General features: G+C 61.9%; 1 protein-coding gene across 1 annotated transcript; it reads right to left on the bottom strand.

The window, feature by feature from the left end:
• Positions 1-676: 676 nt before the first annotated feature.
• Positions 677-25348, bottom strand: HS6ST1 (heparan sulfate 6-O-sulfotransferase 1). The gene is made up of 2 exons (XM_084892031.1): positions 24569-25348; positions 677-2616 (listed from the first exon to the last, which is right to left on the bottom strand). Exons 1-2 carry the CDS (start codon positions 25084-25086, stop codon positions 1914-1916), a joined length of 1221 nt encoding a protein of 406 aa, XP_084748157.1. The 5' UTR covers positions 25087-25348; the 3' UTR covers positions 677-1913.
• Positions 25349-25598: the final 250 nt, after the last annotated feature.

Below are 25598 nucleotides of genomic sequence, written 5' to 3'. Positions count from 1 at the left end.
AGGCTGTGCCACCCGGAGTCCTGAGCTGGGAGAGTGGGGGCTGCTGCAGGGTGGGGCAGTGAGGACACAGGAAGCGGAGTGCTGGGTGTGGCCAGGGCACGGAGGGGAAGCGGGGCTGGGGGCAGAGCCACGAGGGGAGGGGCCCAGCAGTGGAGGCCTGGGCCCCAGGGGCATCTGAAAACCAACGAGGCCCTGGGCAGAGTCACAGACACAGACACAGACACCAGCTCCGCCTCAGGGTTTATTCCATCAGCAACGTTCGCTCTGTCCCTCCACAAAAACATTAGATTATGACTTGTCTCCCATCAACTCAGTTTTTGTATGAATAACCAAAGATTTCTTCTCAACATTCGTTTTTAAACAAGAAGCTATAAATAAATAAAGCTTTAAATGCTCGCCGGTCCAAGTCACACACTTCCAGTTCTCGGCCTCAGGCTCAGGCAGGGCCGGGAGGGCCTGTGTGGGGAGCACGGGCATGCCGGCAGGAGGCCGGGCTGCGGGAGCCGCCGGCCGGCAGCCTCTGGGCATCGGCCTGGGCGTGCGGAGACAGCCCTGCTCTCTAGATGCTCGAGGGACCTGGGGAGGGCCCGCGTGTCCATGGGAACGGGAACAGGCTGTGGCTAAAACAGCCCACGTGCAGCCCGGCCCGGCGCAGGCACCCCGGGAGCCGCCGCAGAGCCGCCGGGAGGGCACCGAGGCCGCCTCCCCGCGCCGGCGTGTGCCCAGCTCTGGCAGCCGTGCGGACCCGCCTCTGCCGTGCTGTCCTTTGCTCCCCTTTAAGAGCCACTAAGTCACCTGGTGCTGGTCTCCGCATGCCCGTGGGTGGCCCTGGGCCGGGCTGGCCCACCATCTCCCATTGGACACAAAGACGGAGGGCCGCATAGGGCAGCCACCTCCCCTGACGCCATGGCGCCCTCGCCCAGAGGCTCCCGGGCAGGCTGCTGCCCTTGCTGGCCCCCGCGGGCGGCCTGCACCCCGCCTGCTGCCTCCTGGAAACGGGGCGCTGGTCTTCCTCCGTGTGGGGCTCACTCAACTCCCCGGAGCCCAGGTTTTGGGCCTCATCCAGGAAGGCACGCTCAGGTGAGACCGGCCGTGCTCTGAACATGGCTTTGCAGTTTGCAGGACCTGCCAGCCTCGGGCGAGGCGGGAACGGGCAATGCCGGGAGCCCACACTCCCTGTCCTGCCGTCCACGTGGGCCCCTGCTCCAGGCCAGGCAGTCCTCACAAGTACCAGGGGCCAGAGGAGGGCAGGGCAGGGGCCCTCGGCTATGGCTGCCCTGACGGGGGTAGAGGGCAGCCTCCCCACTCCTCACCCTGGATGAGCTCTCCACCCTCCGCTTGGTGATGACACAAAGGGGGTGGAGCCAGGAGGTGTGTCCAACCTTCTGACCGGAAACAGAAAGCTGGGGGCGGGGTTCCAGGGCTGCCGGAGTGTCTTCCTGGCTTTAGCGGGGGGGGGGGGGCCTGTTGCTGACCAGGGGCGAGTGTGGAGTCCCCTCCTAACCCCTCAAAGGCTTGCAGGCCCAAGGAGGCGGCTGGAGGAGCCCTACCGCCAAAGAGAGAGAGAGAGAAAAAGAGAGAGAGAGAGAGAGAGAGACACCCACAGACAAGAGAGAGAGAGAGAGAGAGAGAGAGAGAGAGAGAGAAAGACACCCACAGACAAGAGAGAGAGAGAGAGAGAGAAAGAAAAAGAGAGACACACACACAGGGGCCACTCCCCACATATGGCTCCACCGTCTGTCCCTTGTCTTCAAATCTCCAGCTGCTGCCATGGCCACAGGACTCCGCCCGAGCCCGTGGGTAGCACAGGTGGGCTCCTCAGATCCAGGCCTGGGAACCCGAGAGCACCAGCCCCACTGGCCCCTGCCCGTCCGTCTGTCCGGGGAGCGGGCCACGTGTGCGAGGCCCGCGGCCTACCACCTCTCGATGATGTGGCTCAGGTAGTCCTCGGTGGGCGCGCGGCCCTCTTCGGCCTCGTCGCGCGGCGCCTCGGGGGCGCGGTGCAGCAGACGCTCCTCGCGGCTGCGCAGCCGCTGCTCGCGGCGCTCCAGCTGCCGCCGGTACTGGTAGCGCTGCTGGAACAGGTCGCGGGCGTAGTCGTAGAGCTGCACGTCCAGGTCGTTGAGCTCCTCGATGCGCCGCACGGTGGCGGCGTCCACGTCCACGCCGCCGGCCCGCGTGCTGTTGTACTGCAGGAAGGGCCGGATGAACTTGAGGCTGAACGTCCGCTCGAACAGGTACTGCGTCTTGCGCTGGAACTCGGTGAGGCCGAAGAAGGCCATGCCGCGCAGGTTCTTCTTGGCGCTGTCCAGCAGCAGCTGGGCGCGCCGGGCCTCGGGCACGAAGGACAGGTTGTAGCAGCCCACCAGGCTCAGGTCGGCCAGCATGCGCACCTGGCGGTTGTTGGCCAGGTTGTAGGGGCAGTCCATGAACTCCTGCAGCGTGCAGCCCGACCAGTCCGTGCCCTCGTAGCAGGGCGGCAGCTCCTCGGGCGTGGGCGTGCGCCCGTCGCACATGTGCAGGGAGGTCTTCCAGGTGGCCCCGCGCTGCACATGCCGCCACTCGCTCAGGTAGCGGGACACGGGATCGCGCAGCAGCGTGATGTAGTAGAACTTCCTGCAACGAGAGGGCGGTGAGCCGAGCGCACAGCGGTGGGGGCTCCCTGCGGGTCCGGTCTTCCCTCCGATGCGAACCCGTAGGCTGAGCCCTCAGACGGCATGAGAGCCAGCGCATCCTGGCCGCCTGTGACCACGCGGGGTTGCCTGGCGCTGGCCAGTCCCCGGGACAGCCTGGTCTCACCTGCTGCGCGGAGCGCTGAGCCGCGCCCACGCACTTAGAGCGCTCCCGCACAGGTCAGCGCAGCGGGGCACGAGCGGGCCTCGCAGGCGCCCCCGCCCCAGGCCCCAGGAGCAGGGGAGCACCAGCAGAGCCCAGCCCAGTCCCCGGGGTGAACGACAACCCATCATTTGTGCTGTTTCCCGAGAACCGGGCCTGTCCACAGGGCGTGTCCACACGAGGGGAGAAAGGACCAGGGAGGATCGGACCATATCCCCGTGAAGCATCTGTTTATATAAAACCGCTGCTATTCTGGCTTCTGTAAACGCGTGCTGGCTTAAAGAATCAGGGAAGTGAGACTACTCCCTCTCCAGAGAGGCTGCGGGCTGTGCCCAGACAGAGCTGTCAGTGCGGGCGCCAGGCCAGGCCTGGAGATACAGTCTTATGGCCCCTTCCCAGCACGAGGCCTTCTTTCCCAGAAGGCCCGGAAGTCTCATTCCAAATTTGGGATACAAAAGAGCTAGGCCAGTGGTCGGCAAACTCATTAGTCAACAGAGCCAAATATCAACAGTGCAACAATTGACATTTCTTTTGAGAGCTGAAAACCGACTTCTGTGCATGGGCCACGAAGTTTCAATCTCAGTGAACGTGTGCGCCTGAACGTGATGTTTTGTGGAAGAGCCACACTCAAGGGGCCAAAGAGCCGCATGTGGCTCGTGAGGAGCAGTTTGCCGACCACGGGTCTAGGAAAAGTATAATAGAAAAGGTTTCCTCCATGTGTTGGGGGTGAATTTGAAAGGCAGGTCTTTCTCGGGTCCACCCTCAGTGAGATGTGCCCCTTCTCTGAGCTGGCTGGGTTCCTCCGCCTGTGACCCCGACGGCGGGGCACCTCGAGCTGGAGCCAGATGCTCCCAGGACCGGCCTGTGCAGCTCCTGGGCCAGCCCCTCCGGAGGGAGCAGCGTGTGGCCCAAACCTGAACCCCCGGCTCCGGTGGAACCTGCTCAGTGGCTCCTGCCGGCCTTGGGAGAAGAGCGAAAGCCACCTGCACCCTCGGGTCCCTCCCTGACTCCTGGGCCCTCCCCGCGGCCTCTCCTGGCTCCCGGGGCGTGTCCGCTTCCCTCGCTCCTTCAGTGCTGACCCGGCCCCGCCTCTAGGCCTTAGCCAGACCTCGGGCAGCCTCGCTCAGCAGACACGCCTTCCTTGTGGGCCTGGCACGGCTGTGGCTGCACCCTGATCTCTGAGCTCGCCCTCAGGCAGGGAGTGGATGGCAGGCTCCTGTGTGCACTGAGCCAGGCCACGGTGCCTCCTGGGCCGGGACCGAGAGGAAGGGTGAGGGGTTCCAGGGCAGGGCCTCACCTTCGGCCCCAGAAGAGGACACTTGCCCTGAGGCGAGGCAGCTGCCTGGTGCCCGCGGCCCCAGCCCTGGGGTGGCGTGAGGCCAGGCTCCTCCCTGCAGACTCCGGGCTGGTGGCCTCTGGCCAGTGTGAAAGCCTCAGATGGGGCCAACCACGGCATCAATTGACACAGCCAGCATCCCAGAGACCAGTGAGTCCGTGACAAACCTGACCCCACACCGCTTCTAAAGAGGCCGAGACAGGACACGCCAGGCACACGTGTGTTCATGAAGCACACACGCTTGCATGCAGGTTCCCGGGAGGTTCTGTGTCTGCTGCCACATCCAGGACCCACAGGGAGGCCGCCACACAGAGCCCCACCCACCAGGAAGCAGACAACGTGGGGCTCCTCCTGGACCCACAAACCAGGACGCGAGTCCCCAGCTCAGGCCGCACGGCTCCGCCTGGCTCCACAGCTGACCCCCGAGGGCAGGTCCCAGCACGCGTGGCGCTCCTGTCCGCCGCAGCCGCAGCCCCTCCCTGCTACGTCTTCCCGGCCACGCCACACCGTCCGGACGCCGCAGCCACACGTGCGCAGGGCGGCGTGGATTCCGACGGAACGTGTCAGCAGTAAACACAACCAACCACGGCCGCTCACACACTGGGATACATTTGATGACGAAGAGGTTGCAGGAAAAGAGCGAATTAAGAACATGTAACAGGTGATTCTGGAAGAAACAGAGTGAGCGTATGCGACCATGAAGCGAAGGCTGAGTCTCAGAGTCAGAGGCTCAGAGAAAAAAGGACAGGTTAAAACCTAAAAAGAAAGAAAAGGAAGATCCCAGTGCACTCAAAGCAAGCAAAGCCCCCCTCACCCCTCCTGCTCACTCTCACAGCCTAACACACAGCGGGGCCACCTGACCACATCCTGGTTGATGCCCACTTCACCAACCTTCCCATTTAGCCACCCTGGACTCGGGGTGGCAGTGCTGGCGTCTCTGCCAGGTGCATCCCTCGTATAACGGACCGTGAGGCTGAAACTGAGAAACGGGGCTCTAGGGACCCCACGGGTCCGAGATTCGAACGGTACCGTGCCCCCCCACAGGAGCCTGTGCAGAAGACGCTTAGTACAGAGTGCTCAGCACGGGTGTTCTATTGTGGCCACAGGGGACAGGAGCATACGCGAAGAATCAGGAAGATCCTGGAGTCCCGTCAGGACACGTCTGACCACAGGCGCACAGAGCTGATGCCAGGCACAGGGAGCCCCGCTCCGATACTGAAAAGACGGCGTCCTCTGCTGTCCTCACACAGCTTCCTCCGCGCCTCCCGCTCCCGCACACAGGGCTGTTATGAGCTGAGAAAGTTAAATCACTCACCTTTTGGTGGTGTTTTAAAAATGATACTGATGTTGTTTTGAAAACGATATTTTGTGTCATTTAAAATTTTGTTACATATTTTAATAAATCAGATGACTGCTCACACACCCACAAAAAAGAAAGAAAATGTAACAGGGCCCAATGATACTGCTTATCAAGCTTCCAAAAATAAAAAGCAAAGAAGCCCAAACCGGTTTAGCTCAGTGAATGAAGTGTTGGTCTGCTGACTGAGGGGTCCCGAGTTCGATTCCGGTCGGGGGCATGTGTTGGTTGTGGGCACATCCCCGTGGAGGGTCGGCGAAGGCCGCCGACAGGCACTGCCCTCCGGCCTCACCACAGCACAGCCCACGGCCCTCAGGCACACGCCGGCTCCCGTGGGCACGGCCAGGGATCAGCTCCCGGGGCTCCGGCTGAGGCACCGCTCCTGACCTGTGAAATCTTGTCCATTTCACAGAAAACAAGGTGGCGGGTCAGGCCAGGGGCGCCCTGGCCACGGACCTCAAAGACAGAGCTCGGGCGTGAAGACCCTTCTGCTGTGAGCCAGTGCACCGCTCAGCCTGCCCTGCCCGGCGACTCAGCAGGGCTTGTTTCTGGGTCTGCGGCCCTGCATTTTTCCAGTTTTATAAAACCCAGTCTGATTACCACCCGACAGACAGAGGTTAGAGCCCCGTGTGCGTGATCAAAGCTGCTGTTCTCACAGGAGGGCAGGCTGCGAGGCCACAGTCCCCAGTGACCTGCTTTCCTAGGGGTGTGGGGTCCAGCCTGACCCCACAGCTCAGGGTTGGCCCCTCCTCCCAGGACCCCACAGCGGGGAGGGGCCAACCCTGCTCCTCCCCAGGCAGAGGCGTCAGGCGGGCCAGGGAATGGTGGCCTCTGCAGACAAATCGGAGCCCTCCCGGCACACGTCAGAGGCCGTGGCACCCACTTTCTCCTGAGGCACACAGCTCGGGGCCGGGGCGGGCCTGACCTATGAGCTGGGAGAGCAGCCCCTTGGCCGTGAGCACTGGTCCTGGGGTCTGCGGTCCCTCCCAAGGGCTCCTGTGGTCGGATGGGAGGGGCGAGACAAGTGCGATGCGGGTTTGGGGCCCAGCAGAACCCACTGAGTGGGGCACCCAGCTGGTGCTTGCCCACCACTGACAGCCCCAGGCAAGGGGTCTGTGCGAGGGCGGGGCAGGCGCCCGGGCCCGTGTGCTGTCAGCACAGCCGCCCAGGCCGCACGCCAGCCCGGGCTCTGCTCTGGCTCCCACTGCCTCCCCACAGCACACCCCTGCCCCTCCGATCCGCCAGGGAGGGAAAGAGCCAGAATGGACTCACCGCTGTCTGCACAGGAAGGGGGGGAGTGGGGGAGGGAGTGGGAGGGTAAAGCCGCCAAATTAGTAGCCCCATAACCTTAAGAAAAAGTCAGAGGCAGCAGTTAACAATCTTCCTACGCGAGCTGTGGGAGGCCTGCAGCCTAATTTCAAACAGTTCTGCAGAAAAGGAAGGCAGGCAGGCGCAAGCACACGTGTGGCCAGACACACACGATGTGCCGAGCGGGCACCGCCACCGCGGCCGAAGGCTAACGTCCGCGCCTCTGGGTTGGGGAGGGTTTTCTGAAGTAAGTTTCCGGGGCGACCCCGGTTAACAGGTTTCAAGTGTACGTTTCCATGACAGGACCCGGGTGCCCGGTGCCTGCAGCCAACGTGAACCCCCTCCGTCCCCTAAGAGTTTACGGCTGTCTCAACGCCTTTGTGGGCGCTCCGACAAGGACAGCGCCGGCTGCTCCACCGGCCGCTCCGGCCTCCGGTCACAGGAGGGACAGCCCACGAGGCCACCCCCTCCGGTGCCCGTCACACACATGGGGAGGAGGCTGGGACCCAGCGGGACTCCGAGTCGCAGGCTCGGTCTCGGGGACCCGGGGCCCAGCCACAGAAGAGCTGGACCGCACGACCGGAGCCAGCCTGGCCGCGGGGAGGGGCCAGTGCCAGGCCTTGGGGGAAGGGGAGGGAGGGGAGGCAGGCCTGGGCCCTCTGCCCTGCTCTGGGGGTGTGGATGGTGCCCCGGGGGCGCCTGGGGCCGAGGCGGGGACACCTGAGTGGACGGGGCAGCGTGGCTGTGACTCACTGGGCACAGGAAAGGGGTGACCAGCTGACAGCTTGGAGGGAAAAGGCGTCCAGGCCTGCACCAGCGCCGGCCCTGCTGCCCGCCGTCTGTCTGAGGACGCAGCGCACAGGGCACTGGGCCACAGTGGGGCCCCAAGCACCTCAGGGCGCCCCCAAGGGGGAGGTCCCCCGGACATGTCTGTCTGTCTGGGCGTCTGTCCAGACATCTGGGGGCCTGCTGCTGGAGGTCAGGGGGTCCCCACTTCGGTGCCTCTTCCGCCCACACCACACCGCTCGGCTCCCGGGTCCGGCATTATGCACGCCGGCCAGTCCTCTCCGCTCCCTCCCCCGTCCCCACTCCTGACGCACACGGTCCAGGGCGGCCTCGCCGGGCACAGCTGGGCTTCTAACCCCATGGTCCTGGGGGTCCTGGCAGAGCTGCTCCCCTCCGGTCCGGTCCCGTGGCCGAGCCCTGCTGTGCACCCGCAGGTAGACACGCGGGGAGGAGGGAGGAGGGTCCAAGGCTGGGTTCTGCCCGCCTGCCTCCGGCCACCTCCTCCCGGCGCTCGGCGCTCTCCTCCAGGCCCGGCCCGAGAGCCGGGCTGGACCCACTGCCGCATCCCCGGCCAGGCCGGGCTCAGCCGGAGGCTTTGGAGGCTTTCGAAGCCACGCCCGCCTGCGAGGAGGGAGCCGGCACAGGCAGCACCAAGGCCTGTGCGGGATCTGGAGCCCACCTCCTCCAGCCCGGCTGCCCGGCCGCCCGGCCGCACACTGAGCACAGGCACAGCCACTTCCCCAGCCGGGGAGCTCACACCCCCGGGAGGGCGGCCGCGGGAGGCAGAGCCCACCTGAGCCCCGGAGGGCGGCCGAGGCCACAAGGAAAAGCCCGGGTGCAACCTCCCCGCGCTGGCACCACAGCCCAGCTCTGACCCGTGCTGAGGGCAGGGCTGGTGCAGGCCATCGAGTCTCCTGAACAGCCTTGGCGGTTCTTTAGGCTGCTCAACTCCCAGTGCGCTGGGAGCACTGGGAGTTGAGCCCACAGCCCGCCACGCTGGACAAAGGGCCGTCCCCACAGACAGTACCTTTCCGCAGAGCAGCCGCTCCTACGAGGGTGTGCCCACGGGGTGCCTGGCACCTGGCCCTGGTCCCTCAGGCCTGAGGGGCTGCGTGAGTGTGTCAGGCCCGAGAGAAGAATACACCTGCCCAGGGCTCCCTGTGGTTAACTGGACCCAAACCCACCCCAGTCTCTGGTGCCTCTGCCTCCCGGGTGAGCTGCAGACTGAGCGGCCCCTCCTGAGGGCTCCAGCATCACACCTCTGCGGACCAATCAGGACAGTTCCATTTGGACCAATCAAACTGTGTATGGATTCCTCATTTGCATGAAGGTAGACCAATCAGGGACTCCCCTCTATAAGCCAGCCCCTGCTGTTTGTAGGGTCTCCCAGTTCTCGGCCTGAGGTGCTCTCACTGAGCTGTGTGATGGAGTAAGTGGTCCCTTTACAGCACCTCAGTTCAGGGGCTCCTGTTGGTGTTGGAACTGTGGGCGACAACCTTTGGATGACAGTGTTTCGACCTGGGTGTGTGTGTGTCTACCTGGGGGGTGTCTGTGGGATGTGCCGGGGTGCTGTGCTCGTGGGCGTGGCAGGGCTCCCATCCCAAAGGACCCCCCCCCCCCCCGCCCCGTGGGGAATGGGCCCCAGACCCACCCTCTGTCGGTGGCCCATCTGTAACGCATCTCTTGGGGGGCTCGCATGCACGGGCCTCAGAGCCTCCCGATGCCTGGCATCGCCAGGCCCTGTCAGGCCATCCCAAGGCTGCGGCGCTGCAGAGCGGGGCTCTGCCCCAGCACCGCCTGCCGGCGCCCCACAGGCCCCGCCTGTGGAGCCCCGCCCCAGGCCTGGGTGTGCAGACACAGGGCACGCCCTACACCCTGTAAGGCCTGCCGGGGCGCAGGCGACTTCCTGTCCTCACCATTAGCCAGGCCCCTTCTCCTGGAAGACAGGACGAGGGAGGCCGAGGACCCCGACCCCCACAGCCTCCCCCTGAGTCCAGCACCAGAAGCCCCACCTGTGTGTGGACTGGGACACGGGGGGCCACAGGAAGACTCCAGCCCCCCCTACCCCCCCCCCCCAATTCTGCAGCAACAGAAAATCTTCCTTGAAAACACGCTCTCATGACCTGGCTGATCCTGAGGTCAGGGCCAGGGGCAGTCCTGCCACGGGGTGCAAACTTGCTCGGCACCTAAAGGGGGATAGTGGGGAGGGCAGGCCCGAAGTGCCAGGCACGTGTGAGGAGGAAGGCCGTTCACTGCTGGGGCCTCTAGCCTGGCCAGCCCGCAGCTCGCAGCCCCGCCCGGGAGGACACGAAGCCCACTCCTGGCGCAAGATCACTGCTCCAGAATGTCTGTTCATGGTGACAGGGAGACAGATTACAAACTGGACAGGCCCGGGCCACGTGGCCAGCCCAGGAGGCCGCGCCCAGGCCCCACAGCAGTGGCCTGCTCCCGCTGTCCAGGTGCGCACAGCGGTGATAGAGGTGGAGGTGCTTGTCCCAATCTCGTGTACAAGTTTGAGGCCCGTGGCTCTGCCCACCAGAGCGTGGCCCCCTGGGTCCTGGTGCCTGGAAACCATGGCTGAGCCCACCTCAGGTTGGCCTGCTCCTCCTCCAGCCAAAGGGTTGGAGCCCGAGCAGCTAGAGACAGCACCCTGCTCTAGCCCCGCCAGCACACGCAGATGCCGCTCAGTGAGAAGGCAGAGGGCAGCTTCTGTGGTGACCACCAGGTCCGCTCCACGAACACACAAGTCCCATAGAAGAATTCCTGCCTGCAGCCCCGCCCGCCTGACCCCTCACGCGCAGTGGTTACCCGAGAAGGCTTTCAGCCGCTCAGAGGGGCAGTGAGGGAGGTGCCAGCCCAGGCCAGGATTCCCTCTGCTTCTGAGCCACCACAGGTGCTACTGTTATAGGGAGAAGAAGTTAAGGTAAATATTTAAAACTAGTGGCCTGGTGCATGAATTCGTGCACACTGAAAGGAAATTAATTAGAAGTATTTTAATATCACTATTCGCCTTTTCTCTATAATAGAAGTGTCAACCAAATTCATGATCAACAATGCCGAATGGAGCCGAAACCGGTTTGGTTTAGTGGGTAGAGCGTCGGCCTGAGGACTGAAAGGTCCCGGGTTCGATTCTGGTCAAGGGCGTGTACCTTGGTTGTGGGCACATCCCCAGTGGGGGGTGTGCAAGAGGCAACTAACTCATCGATGATTCTCTCTCATCGATGTTTCTAACTCTCTATCCCTCTCTCTTCCTCTCTGAAAAATCAATAAAATATATTTAAAAAAAACAAAACAAACAAACAAACAAAAACAATGCCGGATGGAAACACGTGTAGCCAGCGAGAGCTTTATATGTATCAGATATGTGTGAGTCAACTTAGCCCTTTATAGATGTAGAATAAACTTGCTTACTTTGACCTGCTTTCTGATGTAGCCAAACTTTTTCCAGTCCAATGAAGCACTCCCACTTCTCTTTCAGGTAATTGTGAGCAACACAGCAGTAAATATCAACACAAAGCAGATTATTATTGTAGATCACGCAGGGAGAACAAAGGGTGAAATATTAACTGCAGTGGTGTTCGACTATTGTGTGCAGTGAGAAAACCTGAGTCATTTTCAAGGTCCACCATTTCTTACTACTTTTCAGTCAGGTCAAGTTTCTAAGCTTTCTAAATCTCCGTTTTCTGGCTAATGAAAATGGGATTCCACAAAGTCTCCTATCTACCTACCCCAGGACTTCTGTGAGATCAAATGGGATGAGGCACAGAAAACGCTTCACAAGCATTTAGTTACAGCGTGAAATGTTTCCACCTGGCTATAAAGTGAGTCGTGCTCCTGGGCTGAAGAAACTGCAAGGAGGCTAGTCGCTAGGGAGAGGAAGCTGGGCTTTGGGTGGTTGGCTGGCCTGCTGGTCAAACTCCTGGTGGAGGGGACATTAGCCTTTTATTATATAGGATATACACTGAGTGGCCTGATTATTATGCATTCAGAGATCACCATAATCTGGCCACTCAGTGTATATAGATAGTGCTCAGGTCTAGTCCTGAATGTCCATGGCCCTGAGCACCCCTCTGGCACCCGGGGAGACTGGCTGGCCCTGGGCAACACCGCCTGGGCCAGGACGTGGCTGTCGTGCAGTGGCCTCTGTGGCTGCGGGGCAGGAGGCCCGGCCGGTGGGTGGTGCAGCCAGGGCTGCAGGCCGCCCTGAGGCAGCGGAGTGAGGAGCGCCCTCAGACAGCCTGGGCCCAGACCCATGCCGGCCGGGGCTGAGCTGCTGCTGGAGGCCAGAGCAAGGCGTGAGCGAGGGGACTCTGACTGACGGCCTGGAGGAAGCCAGCCTCTGGCCGGCAGATGGACAGCAGAAACGCCGCCAGAGGGTACTGGGCCTCGTTTCCCCCCGTAAAGTCAGTGGGGCCACCAGCACCACCCAAGGGAGGTGCCAATACCGCCCTCCCCGGCCCTCCCACCCCGGAGCTGCCCATCAGACACAGCTGGGAGCCCTGGTGGGGGTGGGTCTGGGTCCTATGTCAGCGTCCCTCTCAAGACCCAGTGGAGCGAGGGCTCAGTGAAACCTGGTACAATACATTAAAAGATGTCAAAGGCTCTGACAGAATCAGCCCGGGGTTCCTGTGCTACCTAGACAGCCATGGACCGGCCCCAGGGTCAGGCTGCTGTGCCAGCTACCTGGCCACAGGTCAGAGCTGGGGGTTGGGGGAGGCCGGGACCAGCACCCCAGGCACACCTGAAGGAGCATTTCCTCCGGCAATGACCTGGGACAGCTCTTGGGAGGGGCTGGGCAGCTGGTCACCACCAGCCGGGCACTCTGAGACCTGCACTACCACCCCACCAGCAGCACTGGCACCACCGCCACCCCGGGCGGGACATCCCCTCAGGCCACCCGGGGCCTGGGCAGCAGAGGGACACAGTGACCAGACGTAGGGCTCAGGCTGGGGTGCAGAATGGGCAAGAGGGGCTGGAGGGCCGGCTCAGCCTAGCTGTGCCAAGCAAAGCCCACCTCCCCCGCCAGGAGCTCCGTGGTCCACAGGGGCCGGTGCCAACTCAAAGCTGCTCTGTGGCCCGAAGGACCTCGGGGGAAGTGCCGGCGCCTCAGCTCACTGCATGGGACAGGGGAGTGGCCGTGAGGGGAACAGCCAGAGGGAAGATGCCTCGGGGCCTGCCAGGCAGGGGTTCTGTGCCTGCTGTGGTCCTGTGCCCCCTCGCCCACCGCCAGCCTCCCAGCAGCTTGGCTGAAGCCTGGCCGCCTTTCACTTGATAAAAATGGTGTTTTCTTCCAGGAACGTTGCCAGCCCAGCTCCCAGAGGAACAGATGGGCCTCTCCTCACAGCGCTGGCCGACGCGGGGCCTGCAGGAGCCCCGGCCATGGTGAGTGGGGCTGTGCGCGCAGAACGAGCGGCCGCCGGCCTGGACGCTCCGAGCGCACGGCTGTGGGCCTGTCCACGGGGCAGGCCTGCGCTCGTGGGCGGCCCAGTCCTAGCCGGTGCCTGCGGGCAGGACCTCTCCTCACAGGTGCCCCCGAAGCCTCCACATCGCCGGAGGCCGCGTTCGGCCGCCCCTCGCCTGCCTTCCCCGCTGGTCCGGCAGCTGACCCCTCGGGCAGCTGGCTTGGGGGGTGAGCTGCGGGCACTGGAGACCCCTGCGCCAGTGGAGCTCCCGGGAAAGCGCGTCACAGGCTGCCTGCAGCCCTCACAGGCAGGAGTGCCCTGCCGGCTCCCTCCCGCTGACCTGCCTGCTCCCCGCCCCTGGAGAGGGTCACAAGGACGTGGGACAGGCCTGGGCATCCCGCTCTGCTACGTGTGCCTTGGGTGACAAGTCATTGAGGGTCTGAGCCTCTTTCTCATCTGCCCTGTGGGGGCCCCAAATGGCTTGTCAAGAACAAGGAAGGCCTGGCACTAGTGGTGTGGGGGTATTTCCAGCCACTGGGCTCCGACGGTGCCCTCGGCCAGGCGCCTGCCCCCAGCCCGGCCGAGTGGCCACTGGGAAGAAGCACCTCAGCTTGACAGCCTCCCCCCCCCCCCCCCGCCCCAGCAGCTGGGTGGCCTCGAGGCCGCCTCCTGCAGCTGCAGTTTCCTCGATGGGGAGGTGACCTCGGCTTAAAGAGAAAACACCATACTGCACCAAAACCTAGCCCAGCTCCAGGGTGACCCCCCACCACCCCTCGCGTGGTGACGTGACTGCAGGGCCTCAGAGGAGCTCAGGACTCAGGGGCGATGCTCACCCTGCCCGAGGCTGGAGCGAACTCTGCCCACGCTGGTCCCGGGCCTGGGCCAGTGGGGCTGTACGAGGTGCACTGGGGTGGTAAGGGAGCCCTGTCCTCGCCCTTCTCCTCATCGGGGGTGGGAAGCTCTGCCCACAGGGAGGCATGCAGGGCAGCCCTGGGTGTGGCTGTGAGACGGGGTGCAGGCTGGGAGCACAGGGGCTCCTGCAGGCCTCACGCTAGGAAGCCCCTAGATTTCCACAGGGAGGGAGGAGGCCCAGCTTCAGAGCAGCAGACTCAGAACTCTGTGGCGGCAGGACCCCCTCTTCCAACCAACCGCACAGGGAGCCCCGGGGCTGGTGGTGCCAGACGCCAGGCGGGAGGCTCCCACTTGGCCGGCCTCCGGGAGTGGCTTCAGCAGCAGGCGCAGGCCCCAGGGACACCCCAGCCGCAGGGAGGAGGGCTGGCCTCCACCGTCTCCCCGTGAGCTCTCCATGCCTCCGGCTGAGCCCCACTGCATGGGATTCCCAGAAAGGTCAGAGGTCAGCAGGCCACTCCCCTCCAGCGCTGCCCGTGCACGCTGGTGCCACTGGCGGAGGCCCCCCACGGTGCGAACCTCAGAACACACGCAGTGTGAAGGGCAGATGGCTGTCATCGCCGTAGAACTCTGTAACAGAACACGTCGGGGGACAAACCAACCCTCTGGGCCGAGGCACCGACAGCAGCCAGTAACCCAACAGGACGCCGGCCGCACCTGGTCACGGGAGCAGTGTGCCAAGGCCATGGCCACTGGCCTGACGGTCCAATTGGTGAGGGAGCTCGGGCATGGCATGGGGGCAGTTTGGAGCCAGGCTGGAGAGCACGGGACCCCTCGAGCAGAGCAGTCTCCAGCTCGTAAACTCCTCCTCTGCTTGCAGGACAAAGCATGGGAAAAAGCCGTGTCCAGCAACCTCGGTCTAAGCCAGCATCCATGAATTAAACAATCATGCCATGCACCAACGTGGATCAACCTCCACAAGGCTGAGTGGGGAATGCAAGGTTCAGAGGGCCATGTTCCATCTGATGCAGGTTCTAGAAGGATCTAAACTGCTGTGCGCTGCTTCAGGGGGCACACGCGTCTGCAGTGACAGGTAAGCACACAGCGCAAGGGGTGAGGGGGCTCAGCGGGATTGAGACCGCGACGGGATCAGACTGTCATGTGGTGCGTGTGTGACCCCAGCCAGGCCGAAGGTCAGGAAGGGGAGGAGCTGCAAGTCCTAGGTCTCTGCAAAGCCTGGGTCCCGCCAGGCACCCACCTTGTCACCTCCTCCCCTCGCCACCGGCCGCCTGCGCATCCCCCGAGGCCATGCCATAGCCCGTGTGTCCGGGCTGCCCACCAGCTGTCGAGGGCTTTCTGGAGATCGGGGAGCAGACATGGCCAAGGGGCGAGCAGGAGACCCCACAGCGGGAGCACCCTGGGGCCAGGATGCCAGGTGCCAGCTGCTGGGCGGGAGCCGCGCGGACACTCCGAGGCCGGAGCTGACGCGCCTCTTGTACAGGAGTCCCCGCGCCAGGCCCGGGCGCTGAGGCACGGAGGTCAGAGCTTGGAGGGGCAGAGCTGGGGCCCCGCCCATCCTCCATGGTCACGAGCTTCTGGCTCCGAGGAAGGGCCTCGCTCTCCCAGCTGCTGGGGCTCTTTGCTCCTAGTTGCTTCCTGGCTCCAGGCCGCCCTGGACCACCAGCCCTTACTCAGGCGGAGGCGGACCACAGTTCCAGGAGCTGACTGCATGCACAGCAAGGCCCCCTCCACCCCGGCTGCCACTTCGCGTTCTATGTGGCCCTGGGGCTGCCCACCTCACACCCAGGCCTCCGCGCTCAGGGCCGGGCCGGGGCTACAGGACGGCTCCCACTCAAGAGCTGAGGTTCAACTGTCGGCCCCGAGGCATGAGGCCCCGTGCAGCCCTGCTGTGACTGATGTTGGTGGGACCCAGCCAGCCTACTCCTCCCCACAAACTCACAAACAGCTAACTCCAGGGTTTTCCCTCGCCAGCCATCATCACGCAGACAATCACGGTTGCTGGTCCCTGCGTTGGGCAGATGAGCGTTCCTCACACAAACGGGCTGCACCTGCTCAGGCATCAGAGCCCGCCTCCCCCGGCCGTGCTGTGCTCCCCTCCCCCAGCCTGGCCCACTCCTGGCAGCAGGCCTGTGCAGAACAAGACACGGACACGGGGCTGGCGAGGCCAGGGGGCCAGTGCCTCAGGCACACAAGCAGCCCACACCCCTGAGAGATGGGCCCGGGCTCGAGAGGCGGTTCCTGTGCTGCCTACGGACCGTGGACTCCGGAGCAGGGCGAGGCCACCGGGGCCCCCTCTCCTCCTCCTCCGGTGCCCAGCTGGAACTCTGGGGCCGCATCCCACATACGTCGCCCCCCTTGGTGTCCCAGAGCCCCACCTGTACAGACAGGGGAGACCCTGAAGTGGACTTGGGAAATCCAGGGCATGTCTGCCCCACCAGCAGCCCTGGTGAGCGGGGCCCAGACCCAGGGTGAACACCCGCCCCCGCCCAGTGGGAGGTGGGGGGCTCAAAACAGTGACCTGGAGGCAGTGTAGGGCCAGGCACACCCCCTCACGGGAAGGCTGCCGTCAGGGAAACAGGCCCAGGCCCCAGCGAGGCTGGCAGGGTGAGGGGGCGCCACAGCTGGTGGCGTCCTCGTGGCTGCCCCGGGTGTCAGCTAAGTGTCCCCGCAGCCCGGCGGTCTGGAGCCAGCCCTCTCACTGGCCTGTGGATATGTGCATCCCCGCTCTTCCCGAAAGCTGGGTCTGGGACGTCACACCAGAAGAGGGCCCCCCAGCCAGACGGGCCTGCGTTCAGGGGCAGCCAGTTCCAGGTGTCAGCAGGGCTGAGTCATCTGGAATGGCTGAGGGCATTTCCCAAACCTGAAAAGGATCATAAAGGACTGCTTGCTGCCAGACAGCTAAGGGCATCTACATGTTACTGCCTCCTGCTGGCCAAACACCTGAACAGCCGAAGGCAATTCTTCCAATCTGACCGTAAATCGTGTATGCAGACCCACCCTTCCATGTGTACATCACCTTGCCGGAGGGGCGTGCAGCGAGAGATTTGAAGTCTTGTGAGGAGAAATGCTCAGAAAAAGCCCTGGCGGCTTTGTGTGCTCTCAAGTGAGTCACATCCTGGCCGGATGACACAACTTCCCGTCCGTGCCCCGCCCACGGGAGAGGCAGCGCCTTGCTGCCCAAAGCCCTTGCTCAGCACCACAGGCTAAGCTCAGCCAGCGAGCTTCCTAGGCCCAGCCAGAGCCGAGGGTGTGGCCTGATCAGGGTCCAGCGAGGCTGCAGATGGTTCCGTAAACGGAACCCTCCGGAGACTTCCCAGGTCTGCCCAGGGCAGGAGCCCATGTGCTGGGCCTGGCGGCCGGCCCCAGGGCTGGCCACTGTTCTCCCCACCGCCAGCCTCAGCTGCAGCCGAGCGCTGGCCAGGCACACAGGCTTGGGATGGACAGATGTCCGTGGCTGGCTGTGGGCTCTCTAGGCCAGGGACTCTGCACAGGCCCCGCCTGGCTTTCTTGGGGCCAACATCACACGCCTGCCTGTGGGGCCGCAGCCAATGAGGGAACCTCTCAACACCGCAGACCTGGTTCCTGGGCGGCTCCCAACGCCAATTCAGTTCTTAGCCAAGCTGCTCACAGAAAAAATGTCTCCACTTCCTAACAGAGCTGCAGTTCTCAACCAGACAGCCCTCCGTGTGGACAGGTCCACATGACAGAAAGCCTCTCCCAGCCCCACCCCTGGGTTTACGCCTAAACCTGGAGTCCTGAGCATCTCAGGAAATCATGAATATTTTTGTGGTTTTTTTTTTTTTTTTTGCTTTTGTTGCTGGTGCAATGGACAATTAGCACAATTTTTAAACATAAAGAGGCCATTAAGAGTGCTCATGTGGCTAAGGGTGTGAAAGTGCTCACAAATCAAAGCTCACAGGCAAATGGGAGAGGTAGGAAACGTGTTGGTTTGGATAGAGGAATAGCAGTTATCCAGAGACTGCATTTGTGAGGCAGGGAATGTGGACAAGCTAAGATGCTGCACCCCGGGCCCGAGGCTGGAAGTGACCCCCTTAAGGCTAGTAGGGGGTGGTTCCACAAATTTATAGATTAAACAGCACATTAGACATGTACAGTATACAGAAAGGGTAAAACAGATTTCTTTGGGGGTCTGGAATGGATTAATTCAATTTACATTGTTTCTAATGGGAAAAAAGATTCAGGTTTTGAACAAATCTCTTTGAGAACAGCATTCTGGAACGATTTAAGTTTGAGCAGCAAGGTTCCTCTACCGAGTGTGAGGGAACCAGAGCCAGCCTCCATGGACTCTCAGTCCACAGGGTGCTGCCGAGACAGGCTCCTCATTCCACCAGAGGCACACACAGGCGCAGACCTGCTGAGAGTAATTTATACGGAGCCTCCAGACACCCCGGCCATCCCACTCTGGAGTCCCATTCCCAGGACTCCAAAAGGAAATGGAGCTACTCGAAATGTTCACCCCAGCTCGCTGCAGCCCTCCCTCCGGACAACAAACGCCCTCACCAACGCGACCTCTCCCCGAGTGCAGCCGCCACTCCGCTCAGACCTCCCGCAAGAAAGACACGGTGCTGGCCTCACTGGTCCGGGCCAGGGCGGGAGCGGGGCAAGAGGAAAGGCTGACCCAGGAGCGGACAGGCCAGACCAGCCCGGCCACACCAGCGGCGGAGTGCCTCTGAGGACAGAGCCAGGCCCTCGGCCCCTGGGACAGCAGAGGCCTCGCCCGTGAAGATTTGACAAGCCAGAGCCCATTTAAAAGGATCGTCCATAAACCGCTTGAAAGTTTGCTTCAAAACAAAGTTCTGCATCTGCTGAAAAATATGTTTTTTCCCTTTTCTTAAAAAATGAAAACGTGCCCAGCTGGGTGTGACTCAGCGGTTGAGCATCGACCCAGGAACCAAGAGGTCACTTGTTCAATTCCCGGTCAGGGAACATGCCAGGTTACGGGCTCGATCCCCAGTGGGGGGCTTGCAGGAGGCAGCTGATCCATAATTTTCTCACCATTGATATTTCTCTCTCTCTCCCTTCCTCTCTGAAATCAATAAATATATTTAAAAAGTGAAAATGTAACTGAACATTTTGACTTCAGCTTCTTTCTGTCTCAACCAAAGTGCTCTCTAGGTGCTTCAGGCCACCGAATGCCCCTGCCAGGCCTTCAAGCGGCCGGCCTCGCTCACTGCCCAGCCCAGTGCGTCCAGGAGACCTGCCCTTGAAGGCCAGTGTGGCTTGGTCCCGACAGCACAGATCAGTGGCCGGGGAGGCGAGGCAGGAGTTGCCGTGCTCCTCTGGGGCCGGCGCTGCACGCAAGGCCAATTTTCTGAACCCAGCGTGTGTGGGTGAAGCCGGCGGAGCACGGCCCGAGAGGCCGTGGGTCCTGGTGGAGAGTGCTCTTGCCGGTGCCAGCGTTCTGTGGACATGACGGGACGCAGAGCACCTCGGAGCGCTGCCAGGGTGGCTTCCTGGTGCGAGAGGAGCAGAGCTAGGCTGTGGAGAGGTGCAGCCTGCCGAAAGTGGGAAGAGGAGGGCAAGCCGGGCAGAGGGCAGCACAAGCCTATTTCTGGAACCAGAGACCTCAGGGTGGTGAGGCAGGGCATGGGACCGGAGAGGAGCACAGAGCCGAGGGCACCGCTACTGACGTAGGAGCTTCTGGGCGCCGTGCCTCTGGGCGCAGTCTCCACAGACAGTACCCCGGGACACTCCGGGGCCGCACACAGAGGGGCGGCCAAGCCAGGGTCCCACTAAGGTGGCCCAGAACCCACATTCAGGCCCCAAATGCCTTTGTTGTTTCCAATGAAGCCTACGGACTCCAGGGCCACCCAGGCCAGACCTGGCATTGCCATCAGGCAGACAGAAGGAGGAAGGAGGGTTCTGGCCTTAGAGCACCACCGATCCTGCAAGGTGACACAGGAGTGTGGGGTGCGGAGACACGTACAAAGTAGCTCCTGGCAACAATCAGCACCTGCCTGCCGCGCAGGGGCAGCCACAGCTCTCAAGGCCAGCCCTGCCCTTACAAGCCCTCCGGCTGATGCCAACAAGTGTGGCAGCCCCTGCCCCACCCCCTTCTCCTCGATGGACATAGGACAAACAGGAATCCGCCACAGCCTCACACACCTCTTCCAGGTCAGGGAGCTACTGGAGGCTCAAGCTCATCCCTGTCATCTCCACACGCCCCCTCCGCACAGGCCCGGAACGCCCAGCCTGACCAGGAGATTAGCGGCAGCTGAGAGCACCCTCACTTCCTGCACAAGGTCCCCCTCCCCCAGGCCGCAAAGACCTGGCCTCAGGAGCTGGGAGAGGCTTGGGGAGAAATTCTATTAGTGCCCCTCGGGACAGAAAGGCATCTGCCCAGGTCCTGCAGTGTGCCCGGCCTCACAAAGGGTCCTCACCTGGGCCCAGACCCCAGGGGCTGTGTCATGACAGCTCTAGGGGCTAGGGCCATCGCTCCTCAGACCCAACCTGGGTAGTGCCACACCATGGGGAAGGTGGGGCCTGGCACTACTGGAAGGAGTGAGGGTGACATCCGAGACTCATGAAACCAGGCACCACCAACGCCTGGCACTCCTGGAGGACGGGCACTCCTTCCTGAGAGGTGCTGGAGCCCACGGCCAGGGACCAGGGCAGCCTCCGCGGTGGCTTCAGGACGGGCGCATGTAGCACAGGCCAAGGCTGCGTGGGCTCAGGAAGCTCATTAAGAAGCAGCCTATCCAGTGGCACCGAGGAGGAACCAAGATGGTGCATAACTGCAGCCTCGCACAACAATTTCAAAAAAAATACAACTAAAATACAAAATGGACATTATCCAGAACTACAGGAAAGTTGACTGACTGGAAATTCTACAACTAGATGGAAAGAGAAAACCAGAAGGAAAATCAGAGGAGCTGTTAAAGCCTAAGGTACGGAGACATGGTGCGCGAATGCAGAGAGGATGCTGGAGGGGAGGGGAGGGGGATGAGTGCCTGGTGGCATTCCCTAGCGGTAAGGAGATAAAAGCTCCAAACTGTGCTGAACCCCAGTTCCGACTGCACTGAACCCAGTTCTAGACCAGACCCTGGGGACCCACCCTAATAAAGAGGGAATCTGGGTTGTAAGGCAGAAACTCAGGGGAGCGGCGAAAGGCAGAGCCCTGGAGGCGTGCATGTTGCACGCAGAGGACGGACTGTTGACTGTGCCACTGGATTGCCCTAGCGGGAAGGAGACAAAAGCTCCGGACTGCTCTGAACCCCACTTCCAACTGCACTGAACCCCAGTTCCAGGCTCATTGGGGGAGAGGCTAGACTGTCTGGTAGCGGGTGAAACTTGAGGGCACCTTTCTCTCAGAGCGAGTACTGAAGGACACTGAGGAACACTGAGACTCAGGAACCTCATAGGGTGGGGGTGACGGGAAGCCAAGACTATAGGCTCCACCCTGAAACTCCGCCCCATCCAAGCTGAGCACAGAGGCTTTTGCAATTTTCCAAGTCTAGTCAGATAAGGCTGTCTCCTGGCATAGACACAGCTGAACATCACAGCCAATTGGCCTGGAGGTCAGTTCCACCCAGTGATACCAACAACAATCAAGACTTAACTAGAAGGCTGTACACACAGTCCACAAAGGGGTGCACCAAGAGTGTCCACCTCAGGTAACTGGGAGGCTGACCCACTCAACCATATAGGACACCTTAGCACACAAAGCCACCCTACCAACTCAGGGAAGCTGTGAAAATGCCGAGATAAGGAAACAGATCACAAATGAAAGAAATGGAGGACAACAAGCAACTGGATATAGAGTTCAAAACCATGGTTAAAAGGTTTTTCAAGAAATTCCTAGAAAAGGCCGATAAAATAAACAAGACCTATGAGGATATGAAAAGGGATCAACTAGAAATAAAAAATACATTGTCTGAAATAAAAAATATTATACAGAGTCTTAAAAACAGAATGGAAGATCGCAAGAATCAAGTCAAAGATTTGGAACATAAAGAGTCAGAAGACACTCCTCCACAGAAGCAAGAAGACAAGAGAATCCAGAAAGTTGAAGACAACTTCAAGTGAACCAACATCAGAATTATGGGGGTCCCAGAAGAAGAAAGAGAGCAAGATGCTGAAAACATAATGGAAGAAATAGTAACAGAAAACTTCCCCCACCTGGTGAAAGAAATAGACTTACAAGTCCAGGAAGCGCACAGAACTCCAAACAAAAGGAATCCAAAGAAGACCACACCAAGACACATCATAATTAAAATGTCAAGAGCAAAAGACAAAGAGAGAATATTAAAAGCAGCAAAAGAAAAGCAGCACCCATAAAGGAGCACCCATACTATTGTCAGCTGATTTCTCAACAGAAACCATGCAGGCCAGACGGGAATGGCAAGAAATATTCAAGGTGATGAATAGTAAGAACCTACAGCCAAAGATAATCTACCCAGCAAAGCTATCACTCAGAATCGAAGGTCAGATAGAGCTTCACAAATAAAAAAAAAGCTAAAGGAGTTCAACACCACCAAACCAGAATTATATGAATTGCTGAAGGGGGTTCTTTCAGAAGAGAAAGTAAACAAAGATAAAAATTATGAACAAATACCTAACTATCAACAAGTGAATCTAAAAACCAAGGAAATTAAAAAAAAATCTGATGAACAATAGTAACTGTTGAATATAACAGAATCAGAGGTATGGAAGGGGAGTGAACTGACGATTCTTAGGGAAAAGGGGAGAGGGGGGTGTGGGAAGAGACTGAACATAAACTGTGCACCTATGGATGAGGACAATGGGGAGTGGGGAAAGGGCAGAGGGTGGGGTGGGAACCTGATGGAGGGGAGCAATGGAGGGGTGGGGGAGGAACATTTGTAATAATATGAACAACAAAGATTTATTATATATATAAAAAAGCAGACTATCTCATTCCTGGTCAGAAATGAAAGGGGGAGGGAGAGCCAAGGCAAAGCTGTCACCTGCATGGTGGCACAGACCGCTCCGCGTGGACCACAGAGCAGGGCCTCCGGTACCCAGAGCCCCCTCCACAGGCTGCTGCTGCGGAACTCAGCAATTAAGGTGTGTGTGTGTGTGTGTGAGGGGGGCTGGGGGGGCTGGCAGCACACTCCAGCAACAGGCATCTGGCTGACCAGGCTGGGCATTGATTCTCCATTCTTGTTACACACCCCCTGGGGGGGGTGTGCAGCAATCAGCTCCGCCTGACCCTCCCCCTTCTGTGTGAGGAGCCTGATCTGCTCACCAGGACAAACTGCAAACCAAGGCCGGAACCTTCACCCTGTGGCCTGGGGAAATCCAGCCTCAGGAGGCAAGGCTACAGGAAGAAAACCTGGCTGCAAACTAGGGTCAAGGCCAGCTCTGCACATGCTCCCCAAGGGGCTCTCGGAGTAACTCCCTTTGACAGACCAGCCCCCTCCTACCCACAGGGACGTGCCTGCCTAGGGCCTAGGCCTACCCGGGTTGGGCAGTGCCCAGTTCCAGGGGCTTACAGCCCTCAGGCCGAGCTCAGTCTAGCACAGGGAGTGTGTTTGTGTGTGTGTGTGACGGGGAGAGTGTGTGTGTGTGTGGGGAAGATGCTGGGGGGGGGGGGGGGTGGTATTAGGCCAGGAAAGTGCATCTGTGCAGAGCTGACCAAGTGTGAGCAGAAAGCCAAGCTCAATGGCCCTGGATAGGTTGGTCCGTAAGGAGACCAGGAATGTTCTCTCAGGCTGAGAGCTGCTTTTTTGTAGGGAAGGGAGCAACACAGCCAAGGGAAAGGGGGAAGATATCCTGCCCCCAACTCCCACTGGCTTTAGGGCCCAATTCCCAACAGCCTGGGAGAGGCCGGGGAAAGGAATGCAGGGTTGAGCAGGAGGAGCAGTGCATGGACACTGCTCAGCTCCACTGGACAGATGCCCGCCTCCCCCCCAGATCCCCGAGTCCGCGCCCTCCTGAGTGACAAAGAAAAGGGCCCTCACCTGGGACCACCAGCCAGATCCCACCCAGCCGACTGTGCAGTCTGAGGCAAACGGAAGACAACCCACAGCCGGCAAAGCCTCCAGCCGGGCCTTCCCAGCCGACACCCGGGAGGAGGCCCAGAGCACCCACACCAACAGGACAAGCAAGAATCCCGTCCTGAACACCCACAACCCAGCACCGTCCTGGTGCATCCCCGGAGAGGTGCCCCCCATGTAGGTCAGTCGTGTGCCCCCAACCTCCACAGGACAGGGGGTCCCCAGGAAATGTGCCTGGCTGCACCGGTCCCTCCCAGCTCAGCATCCCCCAACCTGGCTTTTGTTCCTCTTTCAGGCAAGCTCACACTTGGTTCGGGCCCAACTCTGCCCTGTCTGCGTCTTAGAGCCAGGCCGCACTCGGGCCTTTGTTCTTAGGAGCCCTCCAGCAGGCAGCCCTCCCAGCCCCTCGAGGCAGGCTGCGGGCCCACAGGGGTGGGGAGCGGTCTCCACGTCTCGCGTTAGCTTAGGGTGGGAGTGCCCGAAGAGAGAGCGCAGGAAAGCCACGCACCGGGTGAGAACACAGGCCCAGAATCGACTGCCCTGCCTCCGCGACCGAGGCCGGCTTGGGCTCACCCGTGGGGCGGCCCCGGTCCACACGGGTGCGATGGCCGGCGGGAGCCCAGGCAGGGCACGGCCCGTGGGCGATGGGAAGGAGCGAGCCGGGGCGGAGGGGGAGCGGGGCCGGCGGCGGGCTCACCTGGGCGCGCGCAGCGCGGCGGGGTCGCGGCGGTCCAGCACGCCGGGCACGCAGCTGGTGAGCTCGGTCCAGTCGGCGTGCAGCCCGCAGCTCCAGCCGGTGGAGAAGCGGGAGAAGAGCCAGGTCTCGCGGCGGTTGGGGCGGTAGCAGGTGCACTTCTTCTGGCCCGGCCGGCAGTCGCAGGGCACCTCGAGGCGCACGTTCTGCACGAGGTGGCGGCCGAAGGTGGTGCCGCCCGTCTTCTGGATGTGCAGGAACACGATCACGTCGTCGCCCTTCATGTCGAAGCGCAGAGAGCGCTCCAACTCGCGCCGCGGGAAGAAGTACTTGCGCTCGTAGTGCGGGTCGGGCGTGGGGAAGAGGTCCAGGTCGTCGGGCGGCGCGCGGCCCGGGCCGCCGCGGCCCAGCCCGGGGCCGGCGTACTGGTAGAGGATGAGCATGAAGCACGCCGAGCCCGCCGCCACCAGCACGAACCGGCTGGCGCGCTCAACCATGGTCCCGCCGCGCCGCCGCCGCATGTGTCACCATCGCCGGCCGGGCGGCGGCCTGCCGGCGGGCGCTGCTCCCTCCGCCGCCGCGTCGGCCCCGCCCCGCTACTCCGCGCCCGAGTCGCGCGCAGAGCCTGGGGCCCCGGCCCCGCGCGGCGCCATGACTGCTCTCCGCCGCCTGTCGACCCCGGTAGCCCCGGCCGCCCCGGCCCCGCTCCCGCCGCCTCCGCCCGCCCCGCGGCCCTCACCGCCCGCGCCGAGCAGACTGCGCAGCCCCGCGCGCGCTCCGCCCCGCCCGCCGCCGCGCGCTCCGCCCCGCCCGCCGCCGCGCGCTCCGCCCCGCCCCCCGCCGCGCGCTCCGCCCCGCCCGCCGCCGCGCGCTCCGCCCCGCCCCGCCGCGCGCAGCCTCTTGCCGTCTCTGCCCTCGCGGGTCCTCGGCTCGGCCTCCGGAGCTGGCGGGCGGGGCGGGCTGTGGCCGGGCCTCCTCCGGCCTCGGGCTTCTCCGGCTGGCAGGGGGTGGGAGCGCCTGCAGGGCGTGGCGG

Source organism: Pipistrellus hanaki, assembly GCF_964339955.1.
Source record: "Pipistrellus hanaki genome assembly, chromosome: 8".
Classification (NCBI taxonomy): domain Eukaryota; kingdom Metazoa; phylum Chordata; class Mammalia; order Chiroptera; family Vespertilionidae; genus Pipistrellus; species Pipistrellus hanaki.
The sequence above is the reverse complement of the archived record's forward strand: the minus strand, read 5'-3'. Positions and strand labels throughout refer to the sequence as shown.

Excerpts from the sequence above, each read along its gene's own strand:
- HS6ST1 (XM_084892031.1), bottom strand. The coding sequence starts at position 25,086 with ATGCGGCGGCGGCGCGGCGGGACCATGGTTGAGCGCGCCAGCCGGTTC. Across the intron at positions 2,617-24,568 it reads GCCGCGCTGCGCGCGCCCAG|GAAGTTCTACTACATCACGC; the intron begins GTGAGCCCGCCG and ends CTCTCGTTGCAG.